This window comes from Theropithecus gelada, chromosome X (assembly GCF_003255815.1).
Source record: "Theropithecus gelada isolate Dixy chromosome X, Tgel_1.0, whole genome shotgun sequence".
Classification (NCBI taxonomy): domain Eukaryota; kingdom Metazoa; phylum Chordata; class Mammalia; order Primates; family Cercopithecidae; genus Theropithecus; species Theropithecus gelada.
The window spans coordinates 90,061,091-90,079,259 of record NC_037689.1 but is presented as its reverse complement, the minus strand read 5'-3'; the positions used below and the strand labels follow the sequence as shown (position 1 = coordinate 90,079,259).

Here is an 18,169-nt window from a genome sequence, read left to right as displayed (position 1 = left end):
GACCCTCAGCTATAGGTCTGTTGGAGATTGCTTGAGGTCCATTCCAGACCCTGTTTGCCTAGGGATCAGCAGCAGAGGCTGCAGAAGATAGAATATTGCTGAACAGCGAGTGTACCTGTCTGATTCTTGCTTTGGAAGCTTCCTGTCAGGGGTGTACTCCATCGTGCGAGGTGTGGGGTGTCGGTCTGCCCCTAGTGGGGGATGTCTCCCAGTTAGGCTCCTCAGGGGTCAGGGACCCACTTGAGCAGACAGTCTGTCCGTTCTCAGATCTCAACCTCCGTGTTGGGAGATCCACTGCTCTCTTCAAAGCCGTCAGACAGAGTCGTTTGCATCTGCAGAGGTTTCAGCTGCTTTTTGTTGTGGTGGTGGTTGTTTAGCTGTGCCCTGTCCCCAGAGGTGGGGTCTACAGAGACTGGCAGGCCTCCTTGAGCTGCTGTGGGGTCCACCCAGTTGGAGCTTCCCAGCGGCTTTGTTTACCTACTTAAGCCTCAGCAATGGTGGGCGCCCCTCCCCCAGCCTCGCTGCTGTCTTGCCCTTAGATCGCAGACTGCTGTGCTAGAAATGAGGGAGGCTCCGTGGGCATGGGACCCTCCCAGCCACGTGTGGAATATAATCTCCTGGTGTGCCCGTTTGCTAAGACCCTTGGTAAAGCGCAGTATTGGGATGGGAGTTACCTGATTTTCCAGGTGTTGTGTGTCTCAGTTCCCCTGGCTAGGAAAAGGGATTCCCTTCCCGCTTGCGCTTCCCAGGTGAGGCGATGCCTCGCCCTGCTTCAGCTCTCGCTGGTCGGGCTGCAGCAGATGACCAGCACAGATTGTCCGGCACTCCCTAATGAGATGAACCCAGTACCTCAGTTGAAAATGCAGAAATCACCTGTCTTCTGTGTCGCTTGCACTGGGAGCTGAAGACTGAAGCTGTTCCTATTCGGCCATCTTGCTCCGCCCCCCCATAGTATCTATTTTTATATCTCGAGCTCATGTATTTGTTCCTCTTTCTCTTCCACTCTGCTGTTGAGCTGATCCATTTAGTTTAGTTTTCTTCATTTCTATATTATTCATTTGAATAATTTTCATTTGGTGCTCCTTTATATCTCGAATTTCTTTGCTGAGACTTTTTTGATTTGTTTCAATCATGTTTGCAATTGTTTCTTGAGGCATCATAATGATGGCATCCATTGACTACCTTTTTTCATTCAAGTTGATAGTTTCCTTGTTCTTGGTCTGATGAATGATTTTCAACTGAAACCTAAATATTTGGGGAATTTTGTGACGAGACTCTGGATTGCATTTAGATCTGCTGTTTTAGCAGGCTTACTATAACACTGTTTTGGCAGGGGATAATAAAGAAGGAGGAGTGCCTCCTCATTATTGCCAGGTGGGAATATAAGTCAAGGTTCTCCATTTAGTTTCCACTGACACTTAAGTTGGGGAGATGCCCCATAGTACCACTGGGTAGAAGTGGGGATTCAGGATTTCCACTTGGTCTATGCTAATAACACCCTAGCTGCATTGGATAAAAGTGGCTCATTGCTTTTCCCCATGTGACCTCCAATGACAACACAGGGCATGGCCATATTAATGCTAGGTGAATGTCCAGACTCTCCACTAGGCTTCTTCTGATCATATCCAAGTGGGGAGGGGAAGAGTTACCTTATTACCACTTAGTGGAAGTCCAGACTTTCCATATGGTCTCCACTGACACCTCAGGGACAGAAGTGTCTCTTTTAGGGATTTAAATTCCAACTCCTCACTTGGCCTTTTCTGACACCACACTGGCAGGGGGCCATTTGGGTATTTTGTGATAGCTCGATGAGGCCAGAAATCTAGACTCCTGACATGGCCTTTTCTGACCAAGTAGAGCCATAGTGTTTTCTGTAGTGTTTGACACAGAGCAGTTATTTTCTCAAGTTTTCTGTCTTACTAGGCTCTTTTCTGGTCCTTTGGCTAGAAAGAGATGACTTCTATTTGTGGTTTTTTTTCTGTTCCCATGTTATTTCTGGGTTGCCAGCTTCTTCATCTCCAAGTCTGGGTTATATGAGGCAAAAAGAAAACCCATGAAACTCACCATCGTGTTGTTCCTTAGGTCCTGTGGACCCTAGCCAATCTGCCTTCTACTCTGAATTTTTCATGATGGGTTAATATTTGTTTCATAATGTCCATGGGCTTTAGTTTTACTTAGTGGGGGGAGTAGGAAAAATATGTTGACTCCATCTTCCCCTAAATCTGATTTTTTGTTTTGTTTTGTTTTGTTTGTTTTTCTGAGATGGAGTCTCCCTCTATCACCCAGCCTGGAGTGCAGTGGCGCAATCTTGGCTCACTGCAACCTCCGCCTCCTGGGTTCAAGCAATTCTCCAGCCTCAGCCTCCCAAGTAGCTGGGGTTATTTTTGTATTTTTAGTAGAGACGGGGTTTCACCATACTGGTCAGGCTGGTCTCGAACTCCAGACCTCAGGCCTTCCAAAGTGCTGGGATTACAGGCATGAGCCACCACGCCCAGCCTAAATCTGGTTTTTATATCTGAAGGAAATGCAGAATTTCTGGCACTACAGTTGTCAATAAGTACATGTAAAATACCTTCACTTCACTGAGAAGTTCCCATTTGGAATACTCAAAGCTAAAAAGAATAATTGGTGGCAATGAAAAATACCTATCATTGGTGATAACACCAAAAATGGTGGAGTAGGGAACTCCATACCTCCATGAAAGCAATAATTAAGCAGGAAGAAACTGTAAGAATAAACATTTTCAAATTCTAGAATCTAATTTAAATAAACTTACACCAACTACAAAAACCAGGAAAATACTTAGTTAAAAAAAGAGACTAATAAATTTTGGTAAGAGGGTGCTACAACATGTCGACTTCCCTCTCTGCCATCCCCTATTCCCCAGCTTAGTGACGGCTTTGGAGATGGTAGACTACATTACTGATGTGGCTTGCTGCTGCAAGGGAAGCAATATAAATCTTGATCTCAGAAAACTATGGTTATATATTTTGGCCTGCCTGGTAGATCCCTAAGGTATAGGCTCAGGACCTTGACTTTATTTTTGTCCACTTTGGAACTTTCTCAGAGCTGGAGTGGCCTTTTTCATGATATTTGTTGAAAGCACTTAAAGGCAAATATACTAGCCACAGCCACCTGAGGCAAGGGATAATAGATGGAGCGAGCAGCAGACAGAATAAAAAGCCTGGGAAGAAAAAGGCTGGGGAAGCAGATACATAAGAAAAAAAATTGCTCTGGAAAGCTCTTGCAAATACCAGGGAATGTAGGAGGTCAGACACATGCCGAGGGCTGGACCTATTCTCAGAAAATATGTGAGGAGACCCTAAGCTTTCACCTGTGGCTTACTTTTAGGCTCCACAGAAGCAGGACATGGCTAAGATACAAGTGGCCCAGCTAAGCATTGAAGATAATACATCAACAAAAAGCCAACCTGCAAAGACTAGAATAACTATTGTTATTTTTCTGGAATTTAAGGAAATCTCTGTGAAATCACTATCTGAGAACTAAGCTAACTGACAGAGAATTCACTGACTACATGTGGCAAATAACACAATCTTTAAAAACATAGTTTAGAAAAACTACGAAACTAACAATTACAACCCACAACAAGGCGCAACAAAAAACCCTAGAGAGAGGTAAAAATCTGATTTCCACTACATTATAATATTGAAACTACCTAGTTTTCAACAATAACAACAAAAAAAATCATGAGGCATTAAGAAAAAAAAAACAAAAACATATGCCCCATTCATAAGAGAAACAATTAATAGAAACTGTTTATGAGAAAACCCAGATACTAGCTAGTCAACAAATTTAAATCAACTGTTTTAAATATGCTCAAACAGCTAAAGGAAACCATAGAAAAATAACTAAGGGAAACCTGGAGAATAGTATCTCACCAAATAGATAGCATCAATAGACAGAAATAATAAAAACGAAACAAAACAGAAATTTTGGATATGACAAGTACAATAATTGAAATGAAAAACTCACTAGAATAGTTAAACAACAGATTTCAGCAGGTAAAAGAATGAATTAATGAACTGGAAGATAGGTCCACTGGGGTTACCCTGTCTGTGAGACAGAAAGAAAAATGATGAAAAGAGCCTCAGGGGCCCGTAGAAGATTATTAAGCAGACCAATAAGTGCATAGAGAGAGTCCTAAAAGGATAAGAGTGATAGAAAGGAGGGAAAGAATATTCCAAGACATAATGAGAGAGTATGTCACAAATTTGATGAAAGACATGAATCTAGATAACTACAAAGCTCAATAAACTCCAAGTAGGTAAGCTTTAAACTTTTCCCTGTTGTTACCTGTGGGTTTGTCATATATGGCCTTTATTGTACTGAGGTACATATTTTCCATATATAATTTGTTAAGTTTTTATCATGAAGAGATATTAAATTTTGTCAACTACTCTTCCTTCACCTGTTGAAATGATCATATGGTTTTGTCCTTCATTCCACAGCATTCTGTATCACATTTATTGATTTGCACATGTTGAGCCATTCTTGTATCCCTGGGATGAATTCCACTTGATCATAGTGAATCATCTTTTTAATGTGCTGTTGAATTCTGTTAGTTTTTTTTTTTTTTTTTGAGACAGGGTCTTGCTCTGTGACCCAGGTGGGAGCGCAGTGGTGCAATCATACCTCACTGCAACCTTGATCTCCTAGGCTTCAGCCATACTCTTGCCTCATTTTTAAATTTTTATTTATTTTTTTGTAGAGATGAGGTCTCACTATGTTGCCCAGACTGGTCTCAAACTCCTGGGCTCAAGTGATCCTCCACGTTAGCCTCCCAAAGTAATGGGATTACAGGTGTGAGCCACCATGACTAGGCCCTGTTTCCAAGTATTTTGTTGAGGACTTTTGCGTTCGTGTTCGTCAGGGGTATTGGCCGGGGATATTCCTTTTACTGTTATGTCCTTGTCTGGTTTTTGTATTAGGGTATGCTGTTTTTATAGAATGAGTTTGGAGGTACTGTCTCCTCTTCAATTTTGTTGACTAGTTTGAGAAGAATTGGTATTCGTTCTTTAAATGTTTGGTAGAATTCAGCAGTGAGGCCATCGAGTCCTGGGCTTTTCTTTGATTGGAGACTTTCTATTATGGTTTCAATTTCATTACTCACTGTACATCTTTCTCTTACCATAACCCAAGCTGCAGCTATACAGTGCCGTCTTGAAACCAGAGCCACAGCTAGCGTGTATCCTGCTCCAGGAGCCAGCAATAACTGCATCTTTTCATTGCTGAAGCTGCACTGCCATTACACCACCTTAATGGTGGTGCACCATTCCCCAGCCAAGCTGTCACAGCACTCTATCCTCTGAGAACAAGCTGCCTAGGAAAGGCTCTGTCTTGCACATTTTGGTGACTGCAGCAACCAACCCTAGCCTCTCAGAGTCTAGGTCCACTGCTCCAGCACAAAGGCAAGTGGTACTCTGTCCCTAGAGGAATAGGTAATCTTGCCCAGTAAAGAAACTGAGTACTGCCCAGTGATGTGCGCACACTCACCAGCCAGGTTCACTGTCCATGTGCAACCCTGTGCACTCACTAGCCAGGCATATTGCTTCCAGGTGCCCCTGCCCCAAGTTGGTGATTTGGCCCCCATGTGACAATGGTATACCAGCCAGAAATGTTGCTTCCGTGGAGCCCTGCCCCAAACTGGCAGACCTCTGCTGCCTACATACTTACCAGCCAGGCATATCAATTCCAGGGGGTACCTGCCCAGAGTGACATGCACACTGAAAGTGAAGAGATGGAAAGTGATATTCCATGCAAATGGAAACCAAGAAAGAGCAGGAGTAGCTATAATCATAACAGATAAAATAGACTTTAAGGCAAAAGCTATAAAAAGAGAAAAGAAGGTCATTATATAATGCAAAGGAGTTATTTCGACAAGATGATACGAAAATTTTTAATATGTATACACCTAACACCAGAGTACCCAAATAAATGAAGCAATTATTATAGATCTAAGGGAACAGACTGCAATAAAATAATATAAGGAGACTTCAGCATGTCACTTTCGGCAATGGACAGATCATCCAGACAGAAAATAAAGAAACATCACACTTAAATGACACACTAAATCAAATGAACCTAGCAAACATTTACAGCATATTTGATCAAATTTTTGCAGAATAAACACTCTTCTCAACAGAACATGAAACTTTCTCTAGGACAGATCTACCTGTTCTACAGGTAGCCTGTAGAACAAGCCTTAACAAATTTAAGAAAATCAAAATAATTTCCAGTATATTTTTTACCAGAATGGTGTAAAACTAGAAATCAGTAACAACAGAAACTTCTGAAAATTCACAAATACATGAAAATTAAACAACGTGCTCTTATATGACCAACAGGTCAATGAAGAAATTAAAAGGAAGTTTAAAAATTTCTTGAGAGAAATGAAAATTGAAATACAACATACCAAAATTCTTGGGACACAGCTAATGCAGTTCTAAAAGGAAATATTATACCAATAAATGTCTACATTGAAAACGAAAAAAGATCACAAATAAAAACCTAACAATGCACCAAAGGAATTAAACATTTTAAAACCCAAGTAAACCTATAACTAGTAAAAGCAAAGAAATAATAAAGAGTAGAAATAAATGAAAGAGCCCAGGCACAGTAGCTCATGCCTATAATTCCAGCACTTTTGGGGAGGCCAAAGTGGAAGGATCACTTGAAGCCAGGAGTTTATACCAGCCTGGGCAACAAAGCAAGACCCCATCTCTACAAAAAATTAAGACTAGCCAGGTGTGGTTGCATGTACCAGTAGTCCCAGCCACTTGGGAGGCTGAAGCAGGAGGATCATGTGAGCTCAGGATTTTGAGGCTACAATGAGCTATGATTGCATTACTGTATTCCAGCTTGGTCAACAGAGTGAGATCCTATCTCAAGAAAGAAAGAAAATAAAGAAAAGAGAAGAGAAGAAAGAGGACGGACCTGGTGGCTCACACTTGTAATCCCAGCACTTTGGGAGGCCAAGAGGGAGGACTGCTTGAGGCCAGGAGTTCAAGACCAGCCTGGACAACATAGTGAGACCCCAACTCTACAAAGAAATTTAAAAACTAGCCAGATGTGGTGGCATGCACCTGTAGTCCCAGATACTCAGGGGGGCTGAGGCAGGAGGATCACCTGAGCCCAGGAGGTCAAGGCTGCAGTCAAACATGATTGTGCCATTGCACTGCAGCCTGGGTGACAGAGCAGGACCCTGTCTCAAAAAAAAAGAAAAGAAAAGAAAAGAGAGACTTAAAATAGATCAATGAAACAAAGAGTAGTTTTTTTGAAAAGATAAAATTGAGATGCCTTTAGCTGACCTAAGAAAAAACAGAGAAGACTCAAATAAAATCAGATTTAAAAAAAGAGAGATACTACAATTGATGCCACAGAAATAAAAAGCATCACAAGATAGTATCAGGAACAATTCAATGCCAGAAAACCCAGCTAACCTATAAAAAACGGATAAATTCCTGGTCATATACAACTTTCAAAGATAATAAAATACCTAGGAATCCAACTTACAAGGGATGTAAAGGACAACAACCCCATCAGAAAGTGGGCAAAGGATATGAAGAGACATTTCTCAAAAGACATTTATGCAGCCAACACACACATGAAGAAATGCTCATCATCACTGGTCATCAGAGAAATGCAAATCAAAACCACAATGAGATACCATCTCACACCAGTTAGAATGGCGATCATTAAAAAGTCAGGAAACAACAGGTGCTGGAGAGGATGTGGAGAAATAGGAACACTTTTACACTGTCAGTGGGACTGTAAACTACTTCAACCATTGTGGAAGACAGTGTGGTGATTCCTCAAGGATCTAGAACTAGAAATACCATTGGATCTAGCCATCCCATTACTGGGCATATACCCAAATGATTATAAATCGTGCTGCTATAAAGACACATGCACACGTATGTTTACTGCAGCACTGTTCACAATAGCAAAGACTTGGAACCAACCCAAATGTCCATCAATGATTGACTGGATTAAGAAAATGTGGCACATACACACCATGGAATACTATGCAGCCATAAAAAAAGGATGAGTTTGTGTCCTTTGTAGGGACATGGATGAAACTGGAAACCATCATTCTGAGCAAACTATTGCAAGGACAATAAACCAAACACCGCATGTTGTCACTCATAGTTGGGAATTGAACAATGAGAACACTTGGACACAGGAAGGGGAACATCACACACTGGAGCCTGTCATGGGGTGGGGGGAGGGGGGAGGGATAGCATTAGGAGATATACCTAATGCAATTGATGAGTTAATGGGTGCAGCACACCAACACGGCACCTGTATACATATGTAACAAACCTGCACGCTGTGCACACGTACCCTAGAACTTAACGTATAATAAAAAAAAAAGAAAAAATAACTTTTCTACAGAAAAAAAAGAAGAAATAGAAAATCTGAACAGACCAATAGTGAGTAATGAAATCGAAACAGTAATAAAAATCTCCCATCAAAGAAAAGCCCAGGACTCGATGGCTTCACTGCTGAATTCTATCAAACATTTAAAGAACGAATACCAATTTTCCTCAAACTAGATGACGCAATTGAAGAGGAGACAATATTTCTAAACTCATTTTATAAGGACAGCATTACCCTGATAGCAAAGCCTGGCAAGGACACAATTGAAAAAGAATATCCCTGATGAACACAAATGCAAAAATCATCAACAAAATACTATCAAACAGAATTCAACAGCACATTAAAAAGATTATTCACTATGATCAAGTGGAACTCATCCCAGGGATGCAAGAATGGCTCAACATATGCCAATCAATAAATGTGACACAGAACACTAAATGGAATGAAGGACAAAAACCATGTGATCATTTCAATAGATGAAGAAAAGGCATTTGACAAAATTCAATATCCCTTCATGATAAAAACAACATATTATGTATAGAAAGTATGTACCTCACTACAAATAAGTCATATATGACAAACCCACAGCTAACACCATATTGAACAGGGAAAAGTTGGAAGCTTTTCCTTAAGATCAGGAACAAGACAACAATGCCTACTTTTACCACTTCTGTTGTACTTAGTATCTGAATTCCTAGCCACAGCAATTAGGTAAGAAAAAGAAATGAAAGTTATCCAAATTGGAAAGGCAGTTAAACTGTCCCTGGTTGCAGATGACATGAGTGTATATAGTTGACCCTCAAACAATACCAGTGTTAGAATTGTCAGACCCTTGCACACTGGAAAATCAATGTATAAGTTCTCACTTACCAATAAACTTAACTACTGGTAGCCCACTGTTGACCAGAAGCCGGATCAATAACAAAAATCATTGATTAACACCTATTTTGTATGTTATATGTATTATATAGTGTATTCTTATAAGTTAAGCTAAAGAAAAAAATATTATTAAGAAAATCATAAGAAAGAGAAAATACATCTACTATTAATTAAGTGAATGTAGATCATCATAAACATCTACATCTTTGTCATCTTTGCGTTGAGTAGGCGGAGGAAGAGGAAAAAGAAGGGTTGTCTTGCTGACTCAGTGGTTGCAGAGGTGGAAGAAAATCCACATATAAATGGACTCACACATTTCAAATCCGTGTTGTTTAAGGGTTCACCGTATACAGAAAACCCAAAAGACTCCACCAAAAAACTGCTAGAGCTAATAAACAAATTCAGTAAAGTTGCAAGATACAAAAATCAGCAGTATTTTTATACATCAATAGTAAACTATCCGAAAAAGAAATCATGAAAACAATCCCACTTACAATAGTTACAAAAAACATATACCTAGGAATAAGTTTAACAGAGGAGGTGAAAGATCTTCACACTGAAAACTATAAAACATTGATGGAGAAAATTGAAGAGGACACAAATAAACAGAAGGATATCCCATCTTCATGGACTGGAAGAATTAATATTGTTAAAGTGTCTACACTATCCAAAGTGATCTATAGATTCAATGTAATCCCTAATGAGAATATCAATGGCATTCTTCACAGACATAGAAAAAAGAATCCTAAAATTCATATGGAACCACAAAAGATCCCGAACAGCTGATGCAAACTTGTGGGGGGGGGGGGGGAAGAAAGAAAGAAAGCTGAAGATATCACACTATCTGATTTCAAAATGTATTACAAAGCTATAGTAAGCAAAATAGCATGGTACTGATCTAAAAATAGACACACAGACCAATGGAATAGATACCCTAGAAAAACAAATGCATATACAGGCAAAGGTGTGAAGAACAAACATTGGGGAAAGTACAGTCTTCAGTAAATGATGTTGAAAAAAAAAAATGGATACCCATATGCAGAAGAAAGGAACTAGGTACATATCTCTCATCACATAAAAATATCAACTCAAAATGGATTAAAAACTTAAATGAAAGACTAAAAGCTATGAAATTGCTAGAAGAAAACATAGGGAAAACACTTCATAATATTGGACTAGGCAACGATTTTTTGGCTATGACTCTAAAAGCACAGGTAACAAAAGCAAAAGTAGACAAATGGGATTACATCAAACTAAAAAGCTTCTGCTGCACAGTAAAGGAAACAATCAACAAAGTGAAGAGACAACCCACAGAATGGAAGAAAATATTTGCAAACTATCCTTCTAAAAAGGATTAATAACCAGAATATATAAGAAACTCGCCGGGCGCGGTGGCTCAAGCCTGTAATCCCAGCACTTTGGGAGGCCAAGACGGGCGGATCACAAGGTCAGGAGATCAAGACCATCCTGGCTAACCCGGTGAAACCCCGTCTCTACTAAAAAATACAAAAAAACTAGCCAGGCGAGGTGGCGGGCGCCTGTAGTCCCAGCTACTCCGGAGGCTGAGGCAGGAGAATGGTGTGAACCCGGGAGGCGGAGCTTGCAGTGAGCTGAGATCCGGCCACTGCACTCCAGCCTGGGCGACAGAGCGAGACTCCATCTCAAAAGAAAAAAAAAAAAAAAAAAAGAAACTCAACTAAATAGCAAAGCAAACAATCTGATTTTAGAATGGGCAAAAGATCTGAATAGACACTTTTCAAAAGAAGACATACAAATGGCCAATAGGTATATGAAAAAAATGCAACATCACCAATCATTATGAAAATGCAAATCAAAACCACAATGAGATATCATTTCGCCAAGTTTGAATGGCTATTCACAAAAAGACAAAACATACCAAGCACTGACAAAGATGTGGAAAAAAGGGAATGCTCACATACTATCAGTGGAAATGTAAATCATACATTCATTATGAAAAACATTATGGACTTCCTAAAAATATAAAAATAGAACTGCCCTATGATCTATCTGGCAATCCCACTACTGGGTATATATCCAAAGAAAATGAAGTCATTGTGTCGAAGAGGTATGTGCACTCCCATGTTTATTGCAGCACTATTCACAATAGCCAAGATATGAAATCAACCTAAATGTTCATAAACGGATGGATTGAGAAGGAGAATGTGATATATACACACGAGGAAATATTATTTTAGCAATATAAAAGAAAGAAAAGCTGTCATTCACAGCAACACAGATGAGCTTGGAGAAATTATGTTAAACGAAATAAGCCGGGCACACAAAGGCAAATACAGCATAATCACTCTATATCCCATATGTAGTACAATTATTGTGTCAATTAAAATTTAAAATATAATAATAGCAAAAAAAAATACAATGAGCACTCAACTGGAAACAGAAGAGAACATCCGAAACATGAAAAAGGAAATTTGTGAAAAACCTACAGCTAACATCAATACTCAATAGTGAAAGACTGAAAGCTTTCCCCCTAAAAAAAAAAATCAGCAACAGGACACAGGTGCCTCTTTTCACTACTTTTACCCAACACTGTACTGGAAGTTCTAGCCAGAGCAATTAGGCAAGGAAATAAAAGACATCCAAATTGCAACTGAATAAATAAAACTCTCTATTCAGAGATGACATGATCTTACATTTACAAAATCCTAAAGAATCCACAAAATGAGCTATTAGAGCTAATAAATATATTAATGTCTGCTTTGCACTCTTTGTGAGTGCTTCAGCCTGCAGAAGCTTTGGAAAAATATAACAAACATTACCAGCACTCTCCTGGTTTCCTTTATTTTTCTTTTCTTTATTGGGTAAGGGACAGAAAAGTAGAAGATACAGAGGAAGAGTAAATGAATCAAACAAATGTTATCTTGACTGGCTGTATTCCTACAAATCAACTACAATTTCTTATCTATTTCCCTAAGCAGGTAACAGCAAAGCCCTGAAAATCAAAAGGAATTGGGCTCTTGTTTTCAGAAGCAGCAAGGTATGGGTGATATGAGGACAGAGTATCCTACTCCATAGCCAGGCTTGTACAGATGATGGCAGCTATCTAAGGAGAAGCAAGGAAGCTGAGACCCTGGGACCTGCTATAAGAAAGGAGGGAAAAACTTAAGAACTTACTTAATGTTGTAGGGCACAGTACTAGGATTGAGTACCCCATACATAGTGAAGCCTTTATAGAGAGGGTTCCTGAAGTCTGGTTTCCTCTGAACCAAGAAAGGCCACACAGAATGTGTTTTCTCATAGACTCTGTTAGAAAAGAAAAACAAGCCAAAAAATTAAAAGCAGTAAGCAAGTAATCTCAATAGTCCTGTTGAACTGATAAGCAGCAAATTTTACTAACAAGTAACCCAACTCAAGAAAGGAGGACAGGATATGACAGAAGAAAAATAAGTAGATAAAAAGTGTTGATGGAGTAACAAATTATCTGGGCTTCAATTTATCCATCTTTAAAATAAATGAGAGGCTAGAAAGAGTTCCATATTGGAGAACAGGAGATTCTAAGTCCAGTCTCTCTGTGGAACAGCTGTGTGATCTTAAGAAAATCCCGAGTTTTTTCTGGGCCTATTTTCCTCACTGTTAAATGTGACCTCTAAGTTATCTTCCAAATCAAGGATTTTATGAACTAATGACTTTTCTGGTTTTAAAAATTCTGGAATTGCTTTTAAAAGTCTGGTAAGTTAAGAGATAGGTTCTACGGGGTGAATTTGTGGCTCTTCTATTTTTCATTTTACTTAAAGCCAGCTTCTCCTCCCTTCAGAAGGTTTAACATAGTTAAAGACAATTGGAAATTTATACTAGAAAATGCTCATGAGCTATCCCAGGTGGGCAGCTAAAGACTATGGCATTTATATTACAGAACTGATTCTTATACTTTAGTTGAGACCATGGGGAACCTGCTTAACCAGTAAGCAAGTCCCTTAGTTAACACCTCAAAATACATGAGATCCACTGGTTCCCAAAGAGAGCTGCTGTATAACCATTCATGAGAAGGTCATTTGCACACACACCATGTCAAAGGAAGCTAAAGGAGAAATGAAGAGTGATATAAGCAGTAAGACCTAAAATTGTGGTCTTGTAACTTTTACAATTGTCAGAGCATTCCAGTGAGGCCAAAGGCTCTGTATATCCATCTTTCTCATTTGCTGTTGGTTTATAACAGAAAAAAAATTCCGTTGGTAAAGTAACTAATTTGTTGAGTATTTACTATGTGTTCAAACACTGTTCCAAACTCTTTACCTAAAATACCTCCTTAAATTTTCCCAATAAAACCTTTTGAGATATTTTAGCCCAAAATTACCGAGAAAATGAGGCTAAATATTATTTTGCTCAAGGTCACATAGTTAGTAGGTAACAGAGCCAAAGTTTGAACCCAAGTCTGCCTGATTCTAAAGCCCGTGCTTTTCCGTTCATGAATGAATGACACTTCTGCTTATTTTAAGTAATCACTATTTTAAAATATGTTAAAATGTTCAACTGTTATGTTTTTTAAATGGATATCCAGATTTGTGTGAAAAATACCACATATATTGACTTGATTTTAAGAGAAGGAAAAAGATTATGGAAAAGATTCTCGGTTTTAATGCATAGGTAAACAAAGACAGAATGAATATCTTAAAAGAATTTGGGGAGAAAGTGACAAAGGTCTAGTTGTAGAGAGAGAGAGAGAGAGAAACATGCATGGCATCAAGAGAGACACTACCAAATAAATACAAATGTTGAAACAGAAAGACTTATTATTGTTCTCTATGTTGACAGGAAAACCAAATCACAGAGAAGTAATGTCATCCTGGCTATGCTATAAAGGGCCCTGTGGGTTGGGCTAACTACTAACTCAGCCAACAGCTGTGAAATAGGAGTGAGTTGTGAAACAGCTACTTTTCTATTTCTTTTTCTCTGTCTCTAAAATAACGAAGATACTGTTCATAGGAGCTCTACCTTGTCAATTTCAAAAAGTACTTATGTCTCATATATTGCCAAGATGTTAGTTTAAGAGAGGGGTGCAAACTCAATTGCCTGCTAGAACTAGGCAGATAACATTAGAAATGGGCTAAGAGGCCGGGCGCGGTGGCTCAAGCCTGTAATCCCAGCACTTTGGGAGGCCGAGACGGGTGGATCACGAGGTCAGGAGATCGAGACCATCCTGGCTAACACAGTGAAACCCCGTCTCTACTAAGAAATACAAAAAACTAGCCGGGCGAGGTGGCGGGCGCCTGTAGTCCCAGCTACTCGGGAGGCTGAGGCCGGAGAATGGCGTGAACCTGGGAGGCAGAGCTTGCAGTGAGCTGAGATCCGGCCACTGCACTCCAGCCTGGGCTACAGAGCGAGACTCCGTCTCAAAAAAAAAAAAAAAAAAAAAGAAATGGGCTAAGAATAAACTATGGAGAATGGTAAGAACTGCAGTCAACAAGAGTGAGTTTGCCTCATCCAAATGGAACAGCTACTATTCACCTCTAGCTTATTATTATCATGAGAAAACACAGTCTAGTGTTGCCAAAGCTCCTGATTTTTCAGAATATTTATAAAAAACATTCTAAAATAACTGGATTTTTATGTGAAATCTACTGATATTTAAATGTTAGCAACTAGGCATAAGAATGACACAATGGACTTTGGGAACTCAGGGGGAAAGGGTAGGAAGCGGGTGAGGGATAAAAGACTACAAATTGGATTCAGTGTATACTGCTCAGGAGATGGGTGAACCAAAGTCTCACAAATTACCACTAAAGAACTTATTCATGTAACCAAATACCACCTGTTCCCCAAACACCTACGGAAATAAACAAAAATGCTGGCAACTAATTAGGAGTTTAAAAAAATACTCCACAGACTAAACAAATCATGCCTGTTGGGTTGGGTTCAGCCTATGAGCTGCTAGTTTGTGATCTCTGATATAAGTGAGAAAGGACTGTAGATAATGACTACTTGTACCTGCACAGCAATTAATTATTTGCAAAGGCCTTGTACATCCATTATTTTATTGGATCCTCATGATTGCTCTAAAAAGTAGGCATTATTATCCCTATTTTACAGATGGGAAATCTCAGGATTCTGAGAGATCTCTGTGCAAACATTGAGTGCTTTATGCTTCAAAAGTTCTTTTTATTATTGTTATCTCCTCCCCTTTCTTGACTGCTATGTCAAATTCAGGGTGGTAGGTACATTCTTTTTGCACTGACCCCCTTCTCCCTGTTCAGTGTCTTCTCACAAAGTAAATTCACCTTAGATCTTCCCGATCCTTCTGGCAGTTACCAAGGAAGTTTCCAAACTGGCAGGAGAAAACATGGTCATGAATCTCTAGCAGGAAGTTTTCATTAAACTCAAAGGCACAGGGAAACTGTTCCATTAATTGCCAGATACAGTCTAGGAACTGGGTGAAGATAGGGGACACTTCTTTAGAGTCCCCATCGAGGTGGCCACACCTGAGAGATGCAAATAAAGGTAAAGGAAGACACTAGTTAGCATTAAGGATTACACTGTTGGGAATAGGCTGTAGGAGGGTCATCTTTTGTCTCTGTTGGCAGCAGCAAGGAAACACCTCATACCAAAATGCCAGCCAGAATTTCAAAGCTAGTTAATCCCAGCAGACCTCTTAGCTGCTGGTGTCCTTCACTGTCATCTATACTCTAAACCCTTTGGTCATCTAGTCTATTTTTTTATACACCCTCTTTCCAATAGAACTTTCTGCAATGATGGAAAATTTATACAGTTGTGTTGTCCAATATAGCAGCCACTAACTGTTAAGCACTTGGAATGTGGATACTGTGACTGAGGAACTGAATTTTTAATTGTATTTAATTTTAATTAATTTAATTTAAATAGCTACATTCAGCTCTATGTGAGCAATGACCACATCTATATTGTTTACTGCATAGTGTCTGGCACAAAATTAGTATTTAAGAAACATTTATTAAAGTACATGAATGAAACCTCATCCTAGAACTGTTTAATGTTTCCTCCCATCTTCTGGTGAGTTCTACTTCCTGAATACCCTTGAATCTATCCCATTGCTTCTGTCTTTTTTCAGGCCCTCATCAATTCTGGTAGCCTACTAATTCAGCCCCTTGCCACCAATTTCAATCTTCTGCATGCTGTCAGAGGGATATTTGTAAAATATAGATCTAAACATCATGTCACTGCCTTGTCCAAAGTCCTCCGATATAGCTTTACTATGTACACAAAACACTCAAGTGTTTTAGCTTGTTTTTAAAAAAAAAAACAAAAACAAAAACAAAAAACCAGGGCTCTGAATGATCTTCTCCTCTGGCTCCGCTTCCCTGGCCTCATTTCCTCTATTCTCCCTAAACACCCTTTGACCCAGTCACACTGAATTGCTTGCAGCTCCTCAAACACATAATCCTGTTTAATGCCTTTATGGTTTAAAACACATCAGTAGCTAGAATGCTTTTTCCCTTTCTAAATAACATCTACTCATACTTTAAATCTCAGTTAAAATGTCAGCTATTACAGGAAGCCTTCTTTGCCACAGAATGGGTAAACTTCCTTAGTTTATGTTTTCCTCTGTCTTAAGCACTTACCATACTACACTGTCATCACTGATTTTTCTTTTCTTTCAAAGAAGAGATAGGGACTATATCTGATTCAACTCCGTCTTCTCAATACCTAACATAATGACTGGTCCAAAGTTTGTGGGTGAAGGAAGAATAAATACATGGACCCAGATGGCTAGAGAGTGGCAACCAAATGAAATTAAATGAACACATATTAATGGGGGAAAATAAGACCTGAATTATAATCTCCTTGGGGTAAAACTCAAATTTTTTTTTTTTTTTTTTTTTTTTTTAAGACAGAGTTTTGCTCTTGTCACCCAGGCTGGAGTGCAATGGTGTGGCCTTGGCTCACTGCAACCTCCACCTCCCAGGTTCAAGCGGTTCTCCTACCTCGGCCTCCCAAGGAGTCGGGATACAGGCACTCGCCACCATGTCTGGCTAAATTTTTGTTTTTTTAGTAGAGAAGGGGTTTCACCATGTTGGCCAGGCTGGTCTCAAACTCCTGACCTCAGGCAATTCACCCGCTTTGGCCTCCCAAAGTGCTAGGATTACAGGCATGAGCCACTGTGCCCAGTCAAATCTCAAATTTTATTTGCCTTTGGAATCAGCTTAGTGTCTGATATAATATACAGCACATTGTTAGGCATTTGACAAATATTTATCGATTGTTCTGATAACACAGATAAAGCCTTAGTGAAGCAGTTTGGTTTATGGCAGACAACAGATAAATATAAGCCCTTATCCTCACCCCTTAAAAAAGAACAAATCTGCACCTTTTATCTTTCAAAAGGTGCACCTTTTAAGGTGCATTATCTTGATATTAGTCCCTCTGAATGACCTCCTCATTCCCTTGTTCTTCCTATTAAATTTCTTCTCATTTCCAAAAATTCATCCTTAAATGCTGTGTACTCCTGGAAGCCTACCCTGACCTCTTCGTGCAATGTTAAGCACTTTTCCTTCTGTAGCCTGTGATGCCTTTTTCTTCCTTGAAATATTTAACAATTTGATATAATTACTTGTACTCCTTAAAAACAGGGATAATATTCTGGTTACTTTTGTCACCTTAGTGCCCTAGGATAGTATCTAGAATACTTGTTTCTTGATGAAAAGAGATTTATGCAATGTTCAACTTCCTCTTCCTTCTTTTACATGTACATACTGAGGTTTTGACATACTTCACCCTAATGAACTATCCTCAGCCTCTTCCTTCAAAATGAGTATATTTTTACCTTTGGGAAAACTTGTGGCCCATGGATATCCATTCCTTCTCTATCAAGATCTTCATTTTATACAAAAGAAAGAGTTTGCATTAGGAAAATCATAAAATGAATTAATTATACACACAA

At 39.3% G+C, this 18,169-nt stretch overlaps 1 protein-coding gene across 1 annotated transcript in view; it reads right to left on the bottom strand.

The window, feature by feature from the left end:
* MTMR8 (myotubularin related protein 8) overlaps positions 1–18,169 on the bottom strand; it is a 113,189-nt gene that overhangs the window by 38,690 nt on the left and 56,330 nt on the right. Inside the window, exons 10-12 of the mRNA XM_025373436.1 lie at positions 18,053–18,102; positions 15,534–15,734; positions 12,433–12,561 (exon numbers count right to left, since the gene is read on the bottom strand). Of these exons, the coding sequence (XP_025229221.1) occupies positions 12,433–12,561; positions 15,534–15,734; positions 18,053–18,102 (380 nt within the window). The remainder of the gene's footprint in view (positions 1–12,432; positions 12,562–15,533; positions 15,735–18,052; positions 18,103–18,169) is intronic.